This window comes from Lactuca saligna, chromosome 4 (genome assembly GCF_052625555.1).
Source record: "Lactuca saligna cultivar CGN05327 chromosome 4, ASM5262555v1, whole genome shotgun sequence".
Taxonomy (NCBI): Eukaryota; Viridiplantae; Streptophyta; class Magnoliopsida; order Asterales; family Asteraceae; genus Lactuca; species Lactuca saligna.
The window spans coordinates 103771850-103793284 of NC_136420.1; the positions used below are offsets into that span (position 1 = coordinate 103771850).

General features: G+C 35.3%; 1 protein-coding gene across 2 annotated transcripts; it reads right to left on the bottom strand.

The window, feature by feature from the left end:
• Positions 1–15926: 15926 nt before the first annotated feature.
• LOC145042535 (protein STICHEL-like 2) lies at positions 15927–20304 on the bottom strand. 2 transcript variants are annotated; one of them, XM_078990978.1, is made up of 9 exons: positions 19930–20304; positions 19551–19615; positions 17850–19240; positions 17531–17750; positions 17265–17444; positions 16956–17171; positions 16379–16871; positions 16229–16292; positions 15927–16140 (listed from the first exon to the last, which is right to left on the bottom strand). In XM_078990978.1, the coding sequence occupies exons 3-9, from the start codon at positions 19185–19187 to the stop codon at positions 16105–16107; spliced, it is 2547 nt and encodes an 848-aa protein (XP_078847104.1). In that variant the 5' UTR covers positions 19188–19240; positions 19551–19615; positions 19930–20304; the 3' UTR covers positions 15927–16104. The 2 variants fall into 2 exon arrangements, with proteins under 2 accessions (XP_078847104.1, XP_078847105.1); XM_078990979.1 differs by lacking the exon at positions 19930–20304 and adding an exon at positions 19697–19807.
• Positions 20305–21435: the final 1131 nt, after the last annotated feature.

Here is a 21435-nt window from a genome sequence, read left to right on the forward strand (position 1 = left end):
GATCTTATCCCATTACCTAGACTCAAAGTATGATAGCCCAACTCTGGAACCCATCAGTCACTTGCTCACGTCATGAGCTTCTGTCTCACGTCGTGAGTTTCTGACAGTGTGGGGTTTTGTGCCCCGAACTTCGGAAATTCATATCTCTCGCATACGAGTTCCGATTTTTACCCTTTTTATATCCACGCATAGGCGAGAGTATACTCTACAACTCTCGTTTAGACTTCGTTGGCTAATTTTGACCTTTATTTTTAATATTACATTTTTAACAAGCCGGGACAGGAAAAGTCCGTTAAAAATTCATAACTTCTTCATCCGATGTTCGTTTTTGTCTGTCTTTTTACTGTTGTACTACTATTGCTGAGATCTTCGATTCTCGTTTAGGTTGTGTCGGCTAAAAGTTGCTCGATCTCTATTTCGAGTTTTTAGTTGTCTACCGTTGTATCCGAAACTTAGAAAAATCATAACTTCCTTTTACGAAGTCATATTTGGACGTGCTTTTTATGTACATTTACAGCTTAACGATATCTACAATTTTCATTTAGATACCTAAGGCTAAAAAGTATTTTATTGAAGTTTCGCGTTTTATGTTTAACAGTGTTTTACAGGTTTTGTTGCGGATCTTCGATTGGGTGAGAGAGAGTTATAGGGTTTGCGGCTGAAGGAGGAAGAGGGAGTGGGGGGTGCGATCGACCTTCTCTTAGGGCTAGGGTTTGGAAACCCTTAAATACCCACTCCATTTAAATGTTCTCCATAATGACCAAAATGGTCCCTCCAACTCCTATTTATTTCAAAACAGATCCATATTTTACCTTTTTAACCCTGTCTCTTAAAACCCTTTACAAACCAAGTCCAATACTTACCAAATTGCCCTTTAGCCTCCAAAATCTTTTCAAAATAAATTCCAAAATTACTTTTTAACCCCCGAATAATCAGATTTATAACATTTGGATTCCTACTACTAATATAGATTTAGGGAAATTATTTGTTTATTAAAATTTTATCTATTTATTAATTAATTAAACATTATGTTACATTTTAATTTGTCAAATGTTATTCAACAGTTTTTGATAGATGGGTTCATTTGGTAATTTTCTTTAAAAATGAAAAATCTCTTGTAATTTTTGGGACGTTACAAACACAATATTTATGGTTTGATGTATTTATTATGTATGTTAGCTTGTTGGTTGACCTAAAAAAGGAAGAGATGTATTGATGAGTAGTCTAGTAGTCAATAAAAGAAGTTGCCAAGGAAGTATTTTTGTTGTAACTTGTGGAAAATGCAAGAAAACATCACACAATTCAAGGACATGTAAATGTAAATGAGGTGGTATTTCTGATGCAAGTAGTAATGTTGTGGATAGTTAAGTTATGTTGTTAGGTTTATAGAGCGTGGTAAACTCTATTCTTTTGGTTAGTTAATTTCTGGATTCCATCCATATATGGGTATTAGTAACCCTTTTTGCTAGAATTTATAACTTAACTCTCTTACATTTGTAATGTAAGTCTTTTGGTATGATATATGTAACTATGACTTGGATGTTATGTTATGTGTATTGTATTAAGTAAGTTCAATGATCAAGTATTCTAAACTATGAAATTATATTGCTAAAACACTAATATATTCAGACTATTTGGATTCATTCAATCATCACATCAACAATCGGAAAAATCACTTTGTGATACAAAGAAATGAAAGTAGGATGTTATTATAAACAATTTTATTTAACTCAGATTGATTTATATTACGCCCACTGTATTTAAGTAACTTGAATGATTAGGTTGCATAAAGTATGAAAGTGTTTAAATCAGATTGATTTATATTACGCCCATTTTAATCTAAAAGTTGATTCTAAAATGTGTTTTTGTAACAAAAATGATTACAAAAATGAAGTTGATTCTAAAATGTGTTTTTTAATCTAAAAGTTGATTGGCAATGGTTACAAAAATAAAAGTATTAATGATAAATACTAAGTAACTAAACCTTTTATAAATACCCAATCTTAGTTACTTAGGAAAATGTGAATTTGCTGCTAACCCATGAAATTACACTTTGCACTTTGCTTAAGTCGTTAGTGGAGCGTGTGTGATTAACCGACACACTAACCTGGACTTAACAAGGTAGGCAAAGGGTAACTTAATATTTATCATAGTATCGGTGGAGCGTGTGTGGTTAACCGGCACATCGATTAAGGGGTAAATATTAAGGGTACCAAGTATATTTGCATGGTTACTTCACACCTTGTTTTGTGATCCTCGGCATCCCAGTCACAAAACCTAAAGGGCACACTCGAGGTTGAAACATGCCATTGAAAAGTTCAATGAATCTCAAAAGATCTAGGAGTTTCAAATCCAATTAAAACCTAATAATACATTTCGTTTATCTTGGTGAAAATTGGTGAATCGTCATTCACCTACCTTCAAATATTTTATAGCTTGGATTACGGCATCCCTCTTCCAAGTTATAAAAGTATTGTGTTTGGTCCTAGCCTTAATATTTCATATTGGGTGTTATATTAAGGACTTTAAATCAATTATCTTGAATATCTCCCAAAAGATGTCTGGTTTAGACATCTATGATCTTCCCAAATCTCTTGAAACAAGTTTTCCTAAATGACGATGATATCCCATGGAAATCATACTTCTTTCACCCCCCCCCCCCCCTCCAATTATTCTCCCTAACCCACAAGTTCTTGAAAATTTAAGGTCACTTAAGCCCTATTGGCAAGCAAAGGTCTATGTGTGATCACATCTTGGAGATGTAGTCACATATTGAAAAGTCAGGAGAGTTGGGTGTCAAAGTCTTGAGAAAGTTGGTGGCTCAACTACTTTCTAAGTCACATAGTGAGTTACTTTGGGAGTCCTATGAAACAGACTATGACGAGACCCTTAATGATCTTATCTACTTGCTAAGATCAACTCCAAAACTTTATGGACATTGACAATAATGACATTGGATATCCAGTAAAGCTCTCTCTTCCCAATGGAAAGGGATCGGCCATAGTCAACCCGGTTGACCAAATGGTAAAAAGAAAGGCTAAGTCTGTGATAGTCCCATGTTCCATTACCAAAGCGTCCATATGTTAAATTGCCAAAGGAAGGGGCATTGGTTGCGAAGCTGCCAATTTACCTAAGGGTATTAAAGTCAATAAGTTTGACTCTACTTCAGGTAAAGTCCACTATCTAACTCTGCTAAGTTTCTACTCTGAGATTCTTGATACATGATGTGACTGGGTCACATTGTGATGTTTTAAGAATCAAAGAAAAGTGAGGAAACTTAAAGAAAGAATATGTTGAATCTGATCGCGTAGATGGATTTCTATCGCATAGTTTGAAGATTGGATTCTTGAGCTACTTCTTAGGAGTTATGAGATATTGCTTAGGAATAGATAACAACAAATTTTCATATGGATTGTAAGGATAAGTTTTTCCGCAAAGTTTTTAAATATAAAAGGAAATTTTTTATTTTATTTATTTTATGTATCCTTACAATAGCGTTTGTGGAAAAATTGTTGCTTATATGATTCCATTAATAGCAAGAGTGGAAATATGAAATTGTGTCACACCCCCGAACCAAACGGCGGAAACGTCCGGGGGCTGTCCTGACTCAATTGAATACCATAACATTGTATATATATGAAACGTAACAACTTTCGTCACCATGCATTAATATAGTACAACCAGTAAAGTTTACATGAAGTACATTGGTTAAACATTACATTCCCAAAAATAAATTGTTCGTTTCGTACATAAATAAACTGCAAGCCATCACTGAATATGATTTCCTTTGATTCACTGGTTCCCTGAGAATACAAGTATTTTGAAAAACGTCAACATATGAAATGTTGGTGAGTTCATAAGTAGTGTTTGAAATCCAATGTTTTGTATTGTTTGAAAACCACCAGAAAATCCGATATTTTCTGAAAATAGTATAGTCAAAAAGGTGTGAAGATCCATAGGTATGCTTGTTTGTTTCTATACTTGTAAAAATTGTTCATTAAAATTGTATGCATTCCGAATCCGTATGTATTGAAAAACCCTAGGAAAACCCGATGTTTTCCTAATTCTTTGAATTACATGAATTTACATTGAAACCATTGCCACGTGTGAAGTTATCAATACCAGGCGACGTTGGATTATTTTTTAGCATGATTATTTGCTACAAACACGCGTTACACAAACGACTAGTCTATAGCAATACTAACGATCCCGTAGGCGTCGTCCGTACTAATCACGTTATCCAACTGCCCTGACTACGTGTAGTCACACATCCGAAGAGAAAGAGGACACGAAGGCCTCGATGACTCCATTAGCCGATTGGGGATAAAAAGGTACGAGGGGTCCCAGACCCGCCTCGCATAAAAAGGTAGACTCTACTAGCAATACCAAAGGACCCTTGGGGACCAGTAGTATACAAGCCATTGAAAGTCCTTTTACATTGTGTCGGATCGGTAAAACCCAACACTTCGTAAGATAGAGGTCTTCGGGCCTTAAGATCGGGTCATTGGGCTAGCTAGGCTCAACAAACAAGATTTTACACTTTTGGGGCCCAAAGATGGTGCGTAGACGTCTGTGCACACTCGCATGTATATTGAATTCCCAAACGTTATTAGTATGAATCGTAGTGTCGTAGTGTCATAGTGTCGTCGTGTTAGTAGTTTCGGATTTTTATTGGTTCGAGACCGAACCAATTTGTTTAACAACGACTTTTGGTGTTATAATGTATTGTATTTCATCGATAGTCGCGGTGTCATCATTTGGTCAAATTGCATGTATTGAATTAGCCTTGAAAGTTTTCTGTTTTCAGCCCCTCATTGTTTGTAAAATTTACTTTTTCAACCCTTTATTTAAATACTTTCCGGTTTGGTCCTTAAATCAATTTTCTTGACATTTTAACACCAAAAATTATTGAAATTAATATTTTTCAGCATATTTTTCATAGAAAACAGCTTAAGTCCCTGAAATTTCAGTTTTCTCGGTTATAACCCTTCTTTTTCGCAATTTTGACAATTTTGGCCCAAATTGTAAAATTTTGCAACTTTGGTCCTTTTTAAATTTAAAAAGCATTTTAAACCTTTGAAAAGGACTTGGAACACTTATAGTCCACTGTTTTACAGAAAAACACAGTTTTGGCCCTCCAAAACAGAAAATTCCGCATAATGGGCCTCATTGGGCCGAAAATGTCATTTTTTGCCCATTAAGCTTGAAATTTATGTTTTTAATTCTCTAAATGAGTATATTTCCAGAAATGGTTTTATTGAAACTTTTTTGACACACCTTATCCATCAGAATTCGTGATATGTCAATTTGGGCCCTTAATTTTGTATTTTTCACATTTTAGGTCCAAAAATTTTGTTTTTAGCCCAAAGAAATTATTACTAAACCACTTAGCTATTTTTCTAGAAACACTTAGTATGTAGAAATATAGTAGAGGCTAAAATCATTTAACATAAGGTATATCTCGGTTTTGAGGGGTTTTATGGCTAAATCCAACATTATAACTCACAAAAGCACACATATAAGCATGGAAATCATACAAAGCATACAAAACACATATAGATCTACACTTTCACTTGTATTCCCCCCCCCCCCCCAAAAAAAAAAAAACTCATAAAAACAGAAAATAGGGGGTATGAAGCTCACCTTGTTTGAAGCTTTCGGTTTTTTAGGAAAAGAGGGAAGAAAATGAAGTGATTTTTCGGCCTTAGCACCTTTCCTTGGTAGATCTCGAGTTTGGTGACTTCTAAGGTGTATGATCACAAGTTGGAATAGATTTAGAAGAGGTTTTTGATGGAATGAAATAGCTAGATCATGTATATAAGTAAATACTTACCTAAGATGGTGATTAGCTTGAAAGATCCTATTGAAAGCTTCTTAGGATCTCGAAATTGTGGAGAGGAAAGGAGAGAGTTTCTTGAGTGTTCTTGAGAGAGTTTGTGAAATGTGTGTGTGTTTGAGATGTGGCCGAGAGTGAGAGAGAGAGGAAGAAGAGATAACCTTTGAAGTGATATGCATGGAGATATGGGATAAGTTGCATGGATATCCAAAAGACAATAATGAAGTGGCAAAACAAAGTCAACTCTCTTCCTTTTCTTGGGTTTGGGCCTTGGGCCGAGATTTTTGGAAGGGAAAAGGAAAATTTTGGGCCCTTGCTTCTAAGCCCAATGTTAGAGTTAATTTAGGTATGTTTTAAGTCTAAAAGAATGTGGTAGGATTTTTATATTTTTATTGGACTAGTTTAGGTTATTCATGTATCAAGGCTTTTAATTCATTTCATTCTAGGCCCAACATGGCCCAAAATGTTGAAATAAATTAGTGTGGGTCCAATTAGAGCCCAATTAGGGTTCTAAGCCCATGATAGTCTAATTGGAAGCTTATTGGTCCATTTGGATCCAATAAGGAAGTCCTAGTCCAAAATGGACTTAAACAAGGACTTCTAGGGTCTCCAATTGTTTGATGACTATTTGTAGTACTTGTATGATGCCTTTGATTGGAGTTTTTGATGTCATAATAGTAGGTGTCAATCATGTTCTTAAGTTTTGGATTCACATTAACTTGAGTGTATAGATTACATAACGCAAAATTTCCAGTTGTGACAAATTGATTCTTTCATTTGTGGTAATGTCTAAATTTACCAAATAAGGAAAGATCCTCATCACCCAAGTTTCAATTGGACCGGAACTTGGAATCATGCAAGTTGTATAGCATGATGAATGAGAACTTTCAAGCATTGGAAAAATTAAGACTAACTACTTGTTCACATGGATGTGTGAGTCAAGTGAAGGACTAAGGGATCGAGTACACATTCTTGTGCACTGATTAAGTCCACCACAAAAGATCGATAAGACTATTCGTCATGATTTACTTAAGTTCAGTAAATATGGTTATACTTACAAGTTTAAGTATAATTCTGAAACATTAGAAAAGTTCCAATGTATGACAGAGCGAATAAGAAGAATCAACTTAGGCAGAAAGATAAAAGTTTCTCAAATCTGAAAAGATGGGAGAGTACTTTAGTATCAGTTTTTGTAGTCATGTTAATGATTAAGAAACCAAAGTACAATTAGTTCTCTAAGGAAATCTTAGTGCATTCTTATGACTTAGAAGAGGAATCTTGAATTGTTGAAATGGTTAAATCAAGAAGATGAGTCATACTTCGTTCCAATACAAGTCTTAGAGTCATACTCCAAGATTGTAACTTGAGTGACATGTCTTAGAGAAGGTTTAAAACACATGTCAAATGTAAGAGTAAAAGTTTCTACTCTTGTACATTTGAAATTGGTAAGTTGTGATGTTTTGGATAAAACAAAGACCAACTAAGGCCAATTGTGTGAAGTGTTTGTCTTGATTAGAATCTGCACTATCTCTTGAATATTTGTCAAGAAAGTTCTATATGTCAAGAGGACAGTGGAAGTCTTAAAGGTCTTGAAAGTCTCAAGAACTAATCAAGAATAAAACCTGAAGTTCTTCACTAACACACGACTTGAGGTTCATAACCTATCAAGTTGACATATTCTGTGCCCATTCCAATTAAAGATTGCTTTTCATATGAGTTTTTAGAGTTCTTAGTTGGTTGCATAGCAACTTGGAAGCAATGGCAGACCCTTGAGCTGCCAGGTGGCAAGAATTTAAGATTGCACAACTTCAATCCATATGAGTTAGGATTTTTCACTAACCTAGTCTTGTGGTTATGGTTTGACAAATTCACATGGATAAGAACACATACACCATAAAATCTAAGTGGCATAAGGTTTCTCTCTTATTCATGAAAATGATGGTGAGGAAACACTTTCACTAAGTAGATTTTAGCTAGATAGCAATTGTGATATTTGCATTCTCAAAGTCGTTAGTGGAGCGTGTGTGGTTTACCGGCACACTAACATGGACTTGTGAGAAGTGGCAAAGGTCTAAACAATTGAGACTATGATTACGGCATCCCTTTTCATAGTTCTTAAAATTGTTTAGACACACCTGTGAGCTATCTAAGATAAGGTGTATGATTATGATAAAGTTTTATCAAAGCAATCTAGTATCAGAAATCTGAACTTTGGTAAGAAAGTCAATAAAGTATTGATTTCTAGAAGTCTAGCTTATTTCTGAGTACATGTCAAAGCTAGTGAGAGAATAAGTGTTATGCTAATAATAATCATGTTAGTGGGAGCATGATAATTATGATAAAGGTTGCAAGTTAGCAATGTTAATTATAGAAAACAAAAGTTCCAATTGGGAAAGAGTTGTTTTGCTATAATTAAGGGAGAGAAAATTATACTTCATCTCAAATCTATAAGCTTATATCGTGAGATTTTAATCAATTTATTCAAGTATATATATATATATATATATATATATATATATATATATATATATATATATATATATATATATATATATAAATGACATGTTGGAATGGCTCAACATAAGAAATTCTATATATGGGTCCATTATTTGCGTTCTAAAATCCGATTATGATTACGGCATTCCTTTTCATAATCTGAATTATGAGAACTTGGCAAATTGAAATGGAAATATTATAGCAAAATACTGGTTTAGTCTTTATGTGAGACATCATGAATCGTGTCTCATATGCTTCGAATATATGATCGATTGCATGTGCTATATTCATCCTTTCTAAAATTTTCCAAATGTCTGGGGCATTAAGAAGGGAAAGGTCTTATATTGGATATGACTAAAAGGATTAAACAGTTGTTCAGGACAATCTAAGGTTTACCAAAGATTGGTTGCTCAAGGACAGTTGGAAGTATAGTGATAATTCTGGAAGGACCATATTGACATAATCTGTAAGGAGGCAACTCTTGTTCAGAAGTGATAGTCAAAATGGAATATGGAAATGTTTCAAAGTTAGAAATTATTCAATCTGTGTAAGATTAGGAAATATAATGCAAGAAGGATGTTTCCAAGGAGCTGATCTCCTTTGGAATGCTCTGAAATGTTTATTGTCAAGTCTTTGCGACTTTGTGCATAATCATTACAAGAGGATCTATGCATATAAGTTTAGAATCTAACAGATTTCAGTAAATGGCATGAATTTGGAATTCTTTCATTTGCGGTAAGGATTTGGGACTTTGAAAAGAGGATCATTGGAGTTATGTTCAATTGATCTAATTCACAAAGTAAAGATCATAAACAAACATAGTATGCATACTTGGTGTATGGCATGACTAATGTTTAGAAAACATAGTGTACATGCTTGGAGCATGGGACAACTATTGTTTTAAATTCAAAAATAAAGTTTATAGTTAAAACAGTATAAAATGAATAATATGTAATCATATGGTGATAAATAAAAGGTGTTTTATTTATGTTCATTGGTTTTGATACTGAAAGACCCCAACTTTATTATTTATGAAAGACCCAAGGCTTCATACTATTCCAACATTATTCTTAACTTACTTCCTTAAAACATGCTACATGCATATTTATAAAACAATATTTTATATTGATAAAGTGATTACAAAAGATTGGATACAAACCGAAGGGAACAAGAACAACAATAGCATATGTGTATCATATGTTGGGCTTTCAATATCAACTCAAGATTTGATTCAAAGATTTACGATCAATGAGACATAACGATTTCAATACTTTATATGCATCAATAAAGCTTTGGCCCAAATGGCACAGAAGACATATAATTTCTGATTAACATTTTGGTAGATTTCAGGCTTATAGCCCTGTCTAACCATTTTCCAATACCATAGAATAGATTTCATTCTCTTACGGAGTCATGCTCTACATGGTCAGAGGCTACATATCATTCCTATTTAACCTTCTGTCAATGCCATAGAATAGAAGTCATTCTCTTACGAGACATGTTCTACATGGCCAGAGGCTATGTACCAGTACCACCATGAATCTAAGTCCTTTCACTGATCACATGGTCAAAGGTATAATTTTGCTATTAAAAATAGCGAATAAAAATAATACAGAAAAATAACCCGGAATAATAACACTGAAAAGCACATAGCACGTATAACACATAACATACAATTGTTCCTATATATTGAACTCACCTTGAAATAATTGGGGTTAAAATAATAATTTGGGCAGCACTTCGGCTCCAAATATGACTTTCTGGGGCGAAACCGGGGTTTTCAGTTGAAAATCGGACTTTACTCGGGCAGAGTTTTGACTTGAAAATAAGATTTTCTCGAGAACTTCGGGGCGTCGGGGCTTGCTTCAGATGCCGGGGATGATAATGGGACTTCTGGGGGTTAAAAGTGGCTAAAAATAGGAGTAGAGGCTGTAAAAGAATGAAAATGAACAAACATTTCCGGAGACCTTCGCATCCCTTTTATAGGGCGCGAAGCACCTTACTACGCTGGGCATACAACATATGTACATGGCTGACTCCGGATCGGATACGTGCGAGGTAAGTTGGGCGTAACCTCGTGTACGCGGGGCGTACGGCTCCGGATAATACTTTGATTTTTCATTTATTTTTATTTAATAACTTCAAAAATTCATATCTTTCACATATGAACTCCGTTTTTGACGTTCTTTATATGAACGCGTAGGTGAGAATATACTCTACAACTTTCATTTAGACTTCATCGGCTAATTTTGACTTCATTTTTATTATTATATTTTTAACAGACCGGGACAGGAAAAGTCTGTTAAAAATTCATAACTTCTTCATCCGATGTCCGTTTTCGTTAGAGTTTTTACCGTTGTACTAAAAATGACGACATCTTCAATTCTCATTCAGGTTGTATCGGCTGAATATCGCTCGATCTAAAATTCGAGTTTTTAGTTGTCTACTGCTAATCCGAAATTTAGAAAAATCATAACTTCCTCATACGAAGTCAGATTTTGGTGTTCTTTTTATCAAACTTCTCGGTTTAACGAATACTACGACCTTCATTTAGATCACTAAGGCTAAAAAGTAGTTTATCAAAAACTCACTTTTTACGTCATTCGGCGTTGGGTCGGTTTTGTCGCGGATCTTCGATTGGTCATAACTTCTTCGTTATAACTCGGATTTCGACGAGGTTTTCGCCTAAACATTTCTAACGAGATTATTTACAACTTTCAATAATAAAATTTTACTTATTTTAAATTTTATATTTTCGCTAAATTTCATTATTTGACTATTAATTGGAATCTCATAAGACTTCCAATATTTTCTGAATGATTCTAAACACAGTTTTACTTCATTATTAGTAAAAACTATCTGTTAGAACTCAACACTCAATTTCACATAATATTATTCTCTTTTATATTTTACAATACACGTTAACTGGACGTGTATGTTACAGATACCATATTAGATTCAATTATTCTTGTGTTTCATTTTGCATGTTTTGACTTCCAGAATAAACTAGGTTATTCTTCCGGAATGACTAAGTTATTCAAACCATCCATAGTCGGTCATATGTTGGAAGTAGATATGAATTAAGACTATCATGGGTTGCCTTGTAGAGGTCTAATATGTTGGATAAAGGGCTACAACACTCATGAGTGCTCATAAGTTCTGAGTATTGGATTCAACCCGCGCTCATTGGAATCACTTCATGGATTTTATCACAAGTGATCATGAGATGATAATATCTTATATTTTTCAAACCCAGAGATATGAGTTGTTACTATGAGTTGGTTGTACATTGATTGCACGAAAACGCATTCGGTAACTCAATGCTATAAAATGTGCCTGTGTGTATGATTCAACAAGTAGTAGAACAAGCCATATGAGTTGAAGTTTATCCATTCCTTTTACCTTCAGGATAAAAGCGATATTTGTGGTCCCCTCGATGATTTGGTGATGAAAAATGTAAGTGCTCGGCCGGGACTGGACTAATTTGATTTGTTCAATTAGTCAGTCGTCATAAATCGGGAATCAGGAAACAACAAATGGACAGATAGAATGATTATAATCCATGTCTCAGTCCATATGATATCTAGAATGGAGGAATATATGATCCCTTATCTAATGGACAAGTCATTGACAAAGGTCAGAGTTCATCTACAAGGTCAGAGTTCGACAGAAGCTTTTGAGAGCTACGATTACCAGTCGGTTTTTGAAGTCATACGCAATAATAGTTTTAGACTTATTCAAGTGGGAGACTGTTAGATTAATGTCTAAGTCCATAACTATAATTGGTAAGACTTGACCCGACCTAGCACGGTCCATTTGGGTTGCATGGCATCATGCATTTGGATAGACTATAATGAGAGAAATAACACTTAAGGTTTGTTAATATATTATAAGTTCTAATATATTAACAAGATTATTTAATTAGTATTGATCAAGAATTAATATAGGATTAAATTTAGTGATCAAAAGAAGACTAATTAAATATATGGGTTGATTGTGTAAATCATCCATACTTATATAGTGGGTTAATGCTCCATGGATTGTCAAGTTGGGCTAAAACCCATAAGATGCTCCATGGATGCTCCATGGTGTATTTGTACCCATGGATCATGGAAATGAAATGCCATGACAATTAGGGTTTATATGGTGTAACCCTAACTATATAATGATCTTATTCTTGGAGAAAAAGGGCGACTATGGGTAATAGAAGGGCTAGCCTATTTCATGAAGTGTGTATGTTCTCTCAATCTATTCCAAGTGTATTTGGTGTTGTGTGAGCCATTTGAGGTGTCACACTTGGGGCACTAGGCACTCAAGCTTCATGAAGACAATCTACATCAAAGAGGTATGTAATTCTAACTTGATATATTCACTTGAATCAATGTTATTATGCTAGTTAGGATGAATACCTTGGAAAGTTCATATTTGCATGTATAATAGAGAAAACATAGATCCAAGGTATTTAGGGTTGCATGTACACTTAGGAGTGTTAGAATGCTCAAAACCCAACAAGTTCGATACTCTACAGGAGACATATGTTGGCCGAGGCCCTCAATAGGGATAGTTAGCAGAAAATTATGAGCATGAGGTGCCCGAAGACACTCAAAAACTTCTTTTTATCTAACAGTCATGTCGAAATCGACTTCCATATCTTTGACGATTTTGCTAAAGGGGCACACGCCAATGCTTTTTGGGATTTAAGGGGCGGTGTCCTTATTAGTGAAACCGCTACAGTCGAATCTCAGAATCGTATCGTGAAGACGAGTCATAGCACATAGGTAATCAGAGTCCATACCACATATGCCACTGTCACGTAAGATGTGGTCTTGTAATGCCCATGATTGGGCCCTCGAGGTTACAAATGCGTAGGAGGAAACCTTGTATGTCGAGTACAAACCCAAACCACGAAAATGAATAGGTAAGGAAGCCAAACGCCATTGTTTGTCTCCAAAGAAGGGGCTACCTCTTCTATGTGCACCGGCTGGCATGTCCTTAAACCAAAGAAAAGTTTTGCAATACCCATACATGATTGAAGCAAAATGAGCTCACTCTGCGGATCACATAGTTGTGGAAGAAGACCCATCAAATCAACAGCATTGACCGCTCTCTTCATGGCCAGCCCACTAATAAACCATGTGTCTCTGCTAACAGCCCCCCCCCCCCCCCCAAGGAGCTTCACCCCCAAAGAAGGTCTCCTTATATCTGTTGGTATAAATCATCACATAGCTTCCTACCATCACAGGAGGGCCAAAAAATCTCCATTTACTTGATGTTCAACTCAAGACCCAAGCCTGGACCATTCACCCAGATAATGTCCAACACTCTAGCCACATCCTCTGAATCCCCAATGACAGTCACATCATCTAGATACCAAGCATGGAGAAGGAGCTTACAACTGTCTCTAATCTTGTGCACAAGTGGGTGCAAAACGAGGGCAAAAAGAAAAGGACCCAAAGGGTCACCTTGCTGCACCCCAGTGGAGACCATATATGTTGGTCTCCTATATAAAGTCTCGTTGCTTGCTCGTACAAGAAATTCACCCACAAGGAAATAGAAGGGCACATCCTCTTAACCTCGTGGAGCAAGGCTGGTCTATCCACCATGTTAAAGGCATTCAAGAAATCCACTGTCAGCATTGCAAGAGACTCATCAGCATGGTGTTCACTCAACACCCTATTGGCACAGTGTAACACATCCTCAGCACCCCCGGACACACCAACCTCGAACTGAAAAAATCATTAAGGTACTTGGCCATTTCTTTACCCACACCTTTCATGGGAACCTTGGAAACCAGACGTCTCCATATAGTGCCTACTGCAATTGGTCAGATCTCGTCAGGTTTAATCAGAGGCGTGAGAGGAGCGGAAGCAACAAACTCTACCAAAATGGTCGGACATCGTCCTGCTAACCATAAATTAACCACTGAAGTGATAGCATGTATGATATATGTGACTATAGCAGACCCTTCTCCACAAAGGGCATCCAGGATGTGTTGAGCCCTCAAGCCATCTCTCCTGCATGAAGTTCCTTTAGGGAAAGATTTAATGCAACCAAATACACAGTCAGATTCAGCTATAAGGGGAGGTTCAGAAATTATGGGGCTTTGCATGGATGGGGGTGGCCCGAACGGGTGTTTGTCCTCCAAAGCTTTAATAGTATCATCATTGTATGGCGCAACACTCGATGAGCATAACACTTTCACTGATGCGGTAAAATTCTCATCTACAACCTTACGGAGACACTGTCTGATGTTGGTGTTACTTGATGTATACTCCTTCTGAAGGCTGCCTCCACCTTGTCCCATGGCCCAAACATTGGGATTGTCTAACATATTTGAACTAACCTCCTGATACCATCATCTTTCCCTCATGTATCCAAGGACTTCAAGATTAAGCTTTGTTGTAAGGATTTTCTATTCCGGGATTTGCATTTTTGTCTATTCTTGGGGTTAAACACTTGCAGTGTGCAGCGAGGAAGAAGTAACAGACAAATCCATGCATCAACCGAGTCGGGTTGGACAATCACCTTGTAAAGGGTAATTTTCAAAGCCTGAGAGAAAGCAATGTGACAACTATGGGGGATGCTCCTGACAGTGGTTTTTTAAAAGGTTAATAAGTCTAAAGAAATATTTCAAAAACTAATAAATATTTTTGAAAATTGTTTTTTATTTCCTCAAACAATCATTTTTCACAAGTCATATTTTTTTTTCAAAAAGCTTATAACTCATTCGATTTAAATAATAATAATAATAATAATAATAATAATAATAATAATAAACAATAACCCCAAATTTATCTATCAGTTTTGGTCATTTACTCATTTTACATATATATAAAAATACTAGATATTTTTTTAAATATTACATTTTTCTTATCATGGTATACGCTCACATGAGTAAGTTTTACATATTAAGGCGGTGTTTGTTTTTTAAAAGGTAAAATGTTTTTGATCTTTTTTCATGTCAACAGAATAAAATATAGATCAAAAGTCTATCCGTATCTTTCATTTCCACCAAAAGAAAATGTTTGTTTTTTAAAGTTTCATTAAGAAAAAACCAAGTATTGTCGGTGGCAATATCGATGGTGGTATTGGTGTTGGTGGTAGCGAAGGTGATGATAGCAGAGGTAAAGGGGAGGTGGGGGTGTTGACAGGCAATGCCAACGGTGATGGTGACAAATATCACATAGATTAGACCCTAAAAAACAACTTCCAAATTCAAAAACTATTTTTTTATGTTTTGAAAAAAAAAAAGGTTAAAAAGATTTTTTTTATATATATATTTTTTTTCTAAAAAACAATCTTTTTTTAAATGTCTTTTCCTCCAAAAAAGACTTTTTGTCAAAAAACAAACACTACCAAAATACACTTTAAATGACTTATCAACTTACAGATTCTTACCACAACATAAGCATTCCAAAGTCCAAACATTTTTTTTAAAAACTACATTCTCATAACCACATAAACTAATAAGCATTTTTATCTACAAAGTGTAATGGAGTTAAATAAGCGAATCCCAAACACCCCCTTAATTATTTTCCTGCCTACATAGTAACAACCTCTTCATCGGGATGCATCATGAAAAAGTGAATAAATCTTTCATAAATCATATTCTTTCATTGACCCTTCTTAAATAACACAAACACATGTTGAAACAAGTCTTGAGATAAACACCAAAACGTGAGATTTATCAACAAGTCTTACATGCTTACTCTATTATAATTACACAATCACATTAACCAAACTTGATAATCAATCCCCTATACCTATAACAACTATGGTCCTTGTTGTCGAAGCCTCTGCTGCCAAGCCTGTTTTGTTTCCAAATATTAACTTAGCAGTTAGCAATGATAATGACCAAAAATGTGACTTTTATTTCAACAAAATGACATTATTTACCTTCTTCAAGGGAAACATAGGAGCTTTCCAACAATGCACCTTCGACCCTTTTGGCTTTTTCTGCCTAAAAAAATTGCAAACCATGTTTACATAAACCTAAGATTAATCAACTACATATAAATAAATATACAATAAAATAAAGAATCCAACCTTTCAACCCCATTGCAGCATGTAAATCTTTTGCAAAAGCATGTTCTAGAAACAGGCAAATCAAGATTGTTGTTGTCTATTTCACTAGCCATAGATGTATCCAATGAACGAATCTTTTTCTGATGCTTCACGATTCCAGGGAAACAACAACACGATTGCTGCTGCTTGACTGGATCTTGACCAGAAAAGTCAACACTTAGTGCATTCCCATCGCTGTTTCTTATCATTCTTGATGCTTCTTTGGTAAGATTTTCAGATGAATTGGTGATGTTCTGTTTTGATGTCTTGTTTCCACGTGAACAGTTAAAAAGGTTGAATTTAGACTTGTTGAGTTTTTCATGATTCCTACAATGACAGGAATCGGAATGGCTGATTCTGATCTCCACATTACATCCCAATGCCGACTGTAATGCAGTTGCTATCAGTTTCCATGACTTCTCTGCTTTTGATACATGTTTCAGACGATGGAATTCCAGTTCAACTACAGCCATTCCTATGTACACAAAAACTAAATCTTTAATTTTTCCCTGAAAAGGGGAAGTGTTACAATTTATAAAATAAAATTAAAAAAGAATACCTTGGTGAAAACAAACAGAAGCTAAGTTCCCGTTTCTTTGAAGAAAGCTACTAAGTGAAGTGGAATTGCATATTGCTAAAGCTCTATTCCATATTGATTCCAATGCCAATTTATCTTTAAGCTTTTCTGATTCACAAATATTATGCTCACATTGAGACCCCACAAGATGTTTTATGCTCTCATCAGCAGAAGAAAGGCGACAACAACCACCATTATCTGTGCATATTAAAGAACAAAAATCAAGATTTTTTCAACCATTTAAAAAGAGAAAACATCAAGATTTGTTTTCAGAAATGAAAAAGATTGTACCTTTTGGGTGTACAGTTCTTTCACATAAACTTGAATCATTTGCATTAAAAGATGGTGAAGAGCTCAATTGTAATAAAGCAACAGTGAGCCATGTTGTTTGATTCTTAGATGCTCTCAGTTGTTTCTCAGTTTCAGATAGTATTTTCAGGGCGTTATTAAGTTGCTGCAAATCAGCTTCAGCTAAAAAAAAAACATAAAAACTAGTTTATTTACTGATACCATTAACTAACATGAAACAATGTAATGTTTAATGCAAGTATACTCACAAGTATGTCTTTCAAAAAACTGTCTTTTAACATCAGAAACATTTTCATGAAATTTCCCAGAAAGAATATCCATAATTAGATTTGCTAATTGTGAAATTAATTGCATAGGGTCAATTCTTGATCTCATTAATTCCCTCGCCCTTTTAACTGTATTTGAAGTGTCAGGTGACAAAGCCAAAGCTAGTAACTCAAGCAGCTCATCATCAGAGACAATACCAATCTGCAAAATTCCAAAAAGGGTATCTTAAATTTCTTAATATCAACCAATAAAGAGAAAAAAAAAACATGGGTAAAAATGTAAAAATGTAAAATCACTCACTAATTCATAAGTTAGTGAGATGGTTATTCTTTTCCCCAACAAACTAAGTTGTTCTAAAGTCATCTCTGCATCTCTAAGAGATCCATTAGATCTTGTAGCAATGAATTCTAATGCATTTTGATCATAATCTAATCCTTCTTCTAAACAAATTTTCTCCAATCTTTGAACAATATCTGATTCCTTAATCTTTGGAAAATGGAATCTTTGGGACCCGTGTATTGCGCCACGTGGCAGCTTGGAGAGGTCAGGAGTTATCATAATGAAAATGATCCGATGAGACACTTCCTCAAGGCTATTCACAAGAGTTGACCATGTTGACCCTTGCATTAGTTGACATTCATCGATTATAAAAACTTTGAAACTGGAAGAAACTGGAGGAAGCATGGCATTCTTGATAATATATCTAAGATTTTCAGCTTTATTTAAACTAACTGAATCTACTTCCTTAACATCCCGACTCCTTCCAGCAAAGAACAAGGTGCATTCTTGACATTCCCCACATGGCTTTTTGACATTTTTACCCTCATGTGACAAACAATTTAAAGCAGCAGCAAAGATTCTTGCTGCGGATGTCTTCCCAGATCCACGTGGACCATGAAAGAGATTAAAAGAAGTAATTTTCTGATTCAAGATTGTATTTAGAAGAGACTTTGAAACCACATTTTGTCCCACTAATTCATCAAATGACTTTGGTCTAAATTTCTGACTTAAACTTCTTGGACTCTCTGAAAATGGAGTGGTTTCACCATATAATGGTGTCCCACAATCTGACCCTCCAAATGAAGAATTATCTATTGATAAACATGGACTGCTTATACAACTGATGATGTCACCTCCTACAATGTTGGAAGATATAATGTGTTTTTTACGCCTTGGTCTTCTTTTATATCCTAAATTATGATCTTGTCTTTCTGTTTCTATGAACATTTCCATTGATTCATTGCATGAATCTGTACCTTCCATGTAATCACTTGTAGGCATCATGCATGGCAAATCATTGTAATTATTATGATATCTTTCACTTAAGGATTTGTTTTCACAGATGGGTGTTTGACTTGCTTTAAGTAAACCAGATTGACCGATATGTGTGGTTTGACCATGATACAGCTCAGAATTCCCATATAACCCCAAATCATAAGTGGTGGGGTCACTGAGGCGTTTGTTTACTTGATCAAGAACAATCCCTTCAGTAGAATCTGTTTCCCAATTCAAATTGTCAACAAAAGCACTCAATCTGCTTAGTGAGTTGGTGGATGGGTCTCTAAGTGATCTCACTCTTCGAAGAGCTATCAATGCTTTTGAAAGAGGAATGTCAACTGAATGTCGACGCCCATCCATTATTAATCCTAAATCAGTTCAGTTTATTTACCATAAACCCAACCAAAAAGCACCTGAAAAGGGGTGATGAAAACATTTACAAGTTATAAAGGAAAAAGAAGTTTCATCTTTATGTTTCTGAAAAGGAATCTAAACCAGATCACAAAGACAAAGAAGCTAAAACAGATCACAAAGAACAAGAACATGTAATATTTTGACTCTAGATTATCTTTTCGCATTCCAACATCGTTTTAAGAATACCCCTTTAGTAGTTAAAATAGCATAAAGATTTATTATTTTTTGCAAACCAAAAATGGGAAGTTAGAGAACAAAAGGTTATATAAACATAAACACCAAAGACACAAATATAGCAAAATGAGGCACCTTTCACATTATCAGAGAACAACAGCGATAAAGGTTGAAAAGAAAACCCACATTCCCTACTTCACCTGTAAAAAAACAGAGGAAAGCAGCGTTAACAAATGAAGGCCATAAAAAACAAACAGAAAGACGAAGTGAAGTTCACACACCACCACCACACTTAACCATTTCCAAGTGAAGGCGGACAAATTAGTAGTCCGGATTCACCGAAATTTGACAAAAAAGAAAATGCAGCTTCACGGAGCTCAAAATCAAAGACTTTGGGGGTAAAAAAAGTACAATGTCAAGTGCAAAAATACAGAAAAATAATGTAAGAAACGACAAATTAATATGAATAGTTTAAAACGCACACAACCACAAACACACGCACACGCACACGCACCTGGGGACGATCTGAAGGAAGGAAGGTCTCGGACACGAATTTTGAAAACAGGGCGAGGATTACGGAATCTCGAAGACTTTCAAGCATATAAAAAAACCCTAACCCTAGAACAAAGATATCTGTAGTATTGGTGAGTGAGCTTTCGAAGAAGAATGTGGTAATGGAGGTGGGAGGTGGCAAAGGAGTAAATGTCATTAATGAGGAGGGGTGATAAACACTCCATCGCAATCACGTTCGTTGAGTTTTCTCTCTCTATAAGTCTGTCAGTTTCTCTCTCTAAAACTCTGAACAATGAGTTGGTTTCTAGTTTTTTTTGCAGGGGGAAACAGTGACTTGGATGGCAACATTTGGAACTGACTCTACCCCCCTCCCCACCACAGTCTACCACCAGTCCACCACACCACACAACAGTACAAAACACAATACTATTGTATTAAAACAATATTATTATTATTATATTGAATATATATTTGATATATTCTATTAAAGATTCCATTAAATTATATTTTTGATCCTTATGGTTTGTAACTATATGAAGTTTTGGTCTTATTTTTTAAATATTTATACCAATGGTCATTGCAGTTTTAGAATCCAATCTGTCACACCCCAAAATCGGAACGGCGGAAACGTTCTGGGGTGGATGACGTCATGTCAAGTATCACAACACATGCATTATAGTAATCAAAGTACAACAAAACATTGCATTAATAGTAATAGTTTTACAAGGTTACATTACAACAATTTAAAGTAATACAAGTAATAGAATAAATACAGCATGGTACTAAGCTATCTTCATCAACAGCTCCGGGAATGTACCTGTCTAATGCTAACCTGAGAATACAAGTTATTTGAAAAGCAAGTATCAGCATTTTTACAATGCTGGTGAATTCATAAGTATTTAGTGTCATTTAGTCAAATAACTTTATAAAGCAGTAGTTTAAGTGATTTCAGTGTATTAGTGTTCTTTCCAGAAAATCCTATATTTTCTTTAATAAAAGCAGCCTTCTACCAAGACTAGTCAGTGTAATGTGGTAAGAAGAAGTTTCCCTTAATTTCTAATAATATCAAAATACTGAATTTGATTATTAAAGAAAGCAGAGGCATCAGGGAATAACATATGCCTCAGCAGTGAGGACTGCTGACTAAGGCAAAAGAGTCATAGACTCCAGGAAAGTATCGAACTAACGACACGCCTGGTTCAGTCTAACAAATGGAGAAACAGCCCCCCGAAGGTACCAAATGAAAGGTACAACTGGTAAGGTCTAAAACAGTGAACGCAGACCGAAGACGATACCAAATGGAAGGTACATCTTGCAAGGCCATAACAATGAAGACAGACCGCAGACGTTACCAAATGAAAAGTACATCTCGCAATGTCAAAACAGTGAAGACAGACCACAGACGATACCAAATGAAAGATACATCTTGTAAGGTCAAACAGAGATAACAGACCCCAGACGGTATCAAATGAAAGATACATCTAGCAAGGTCAAAACAGTGTGACTC

Coding starts and splice junctions, on each gene's coding strand:
- LOC145042535 (XM_078990978.1), bottom strand. CDS start 19,187: ATGGATGGGCGTCGACATTCAGTTGACATTCCTCTTTCAAAAGCATTG. Junction 17,172..17,264: donor AAGAACTGTACACCCAAAAG/GTACAATCTTTT, acceptor TAATATGCACAG/ATAATGGTGGTTGTTGTCGC. Junction 16,293..16,378: donor TGCTGCAATGGGGTTGAAAG/GTTGGATTCTTT, acceptor CAATTTTTTTAG/GCAGAAAAAGCCAAAAGGGT.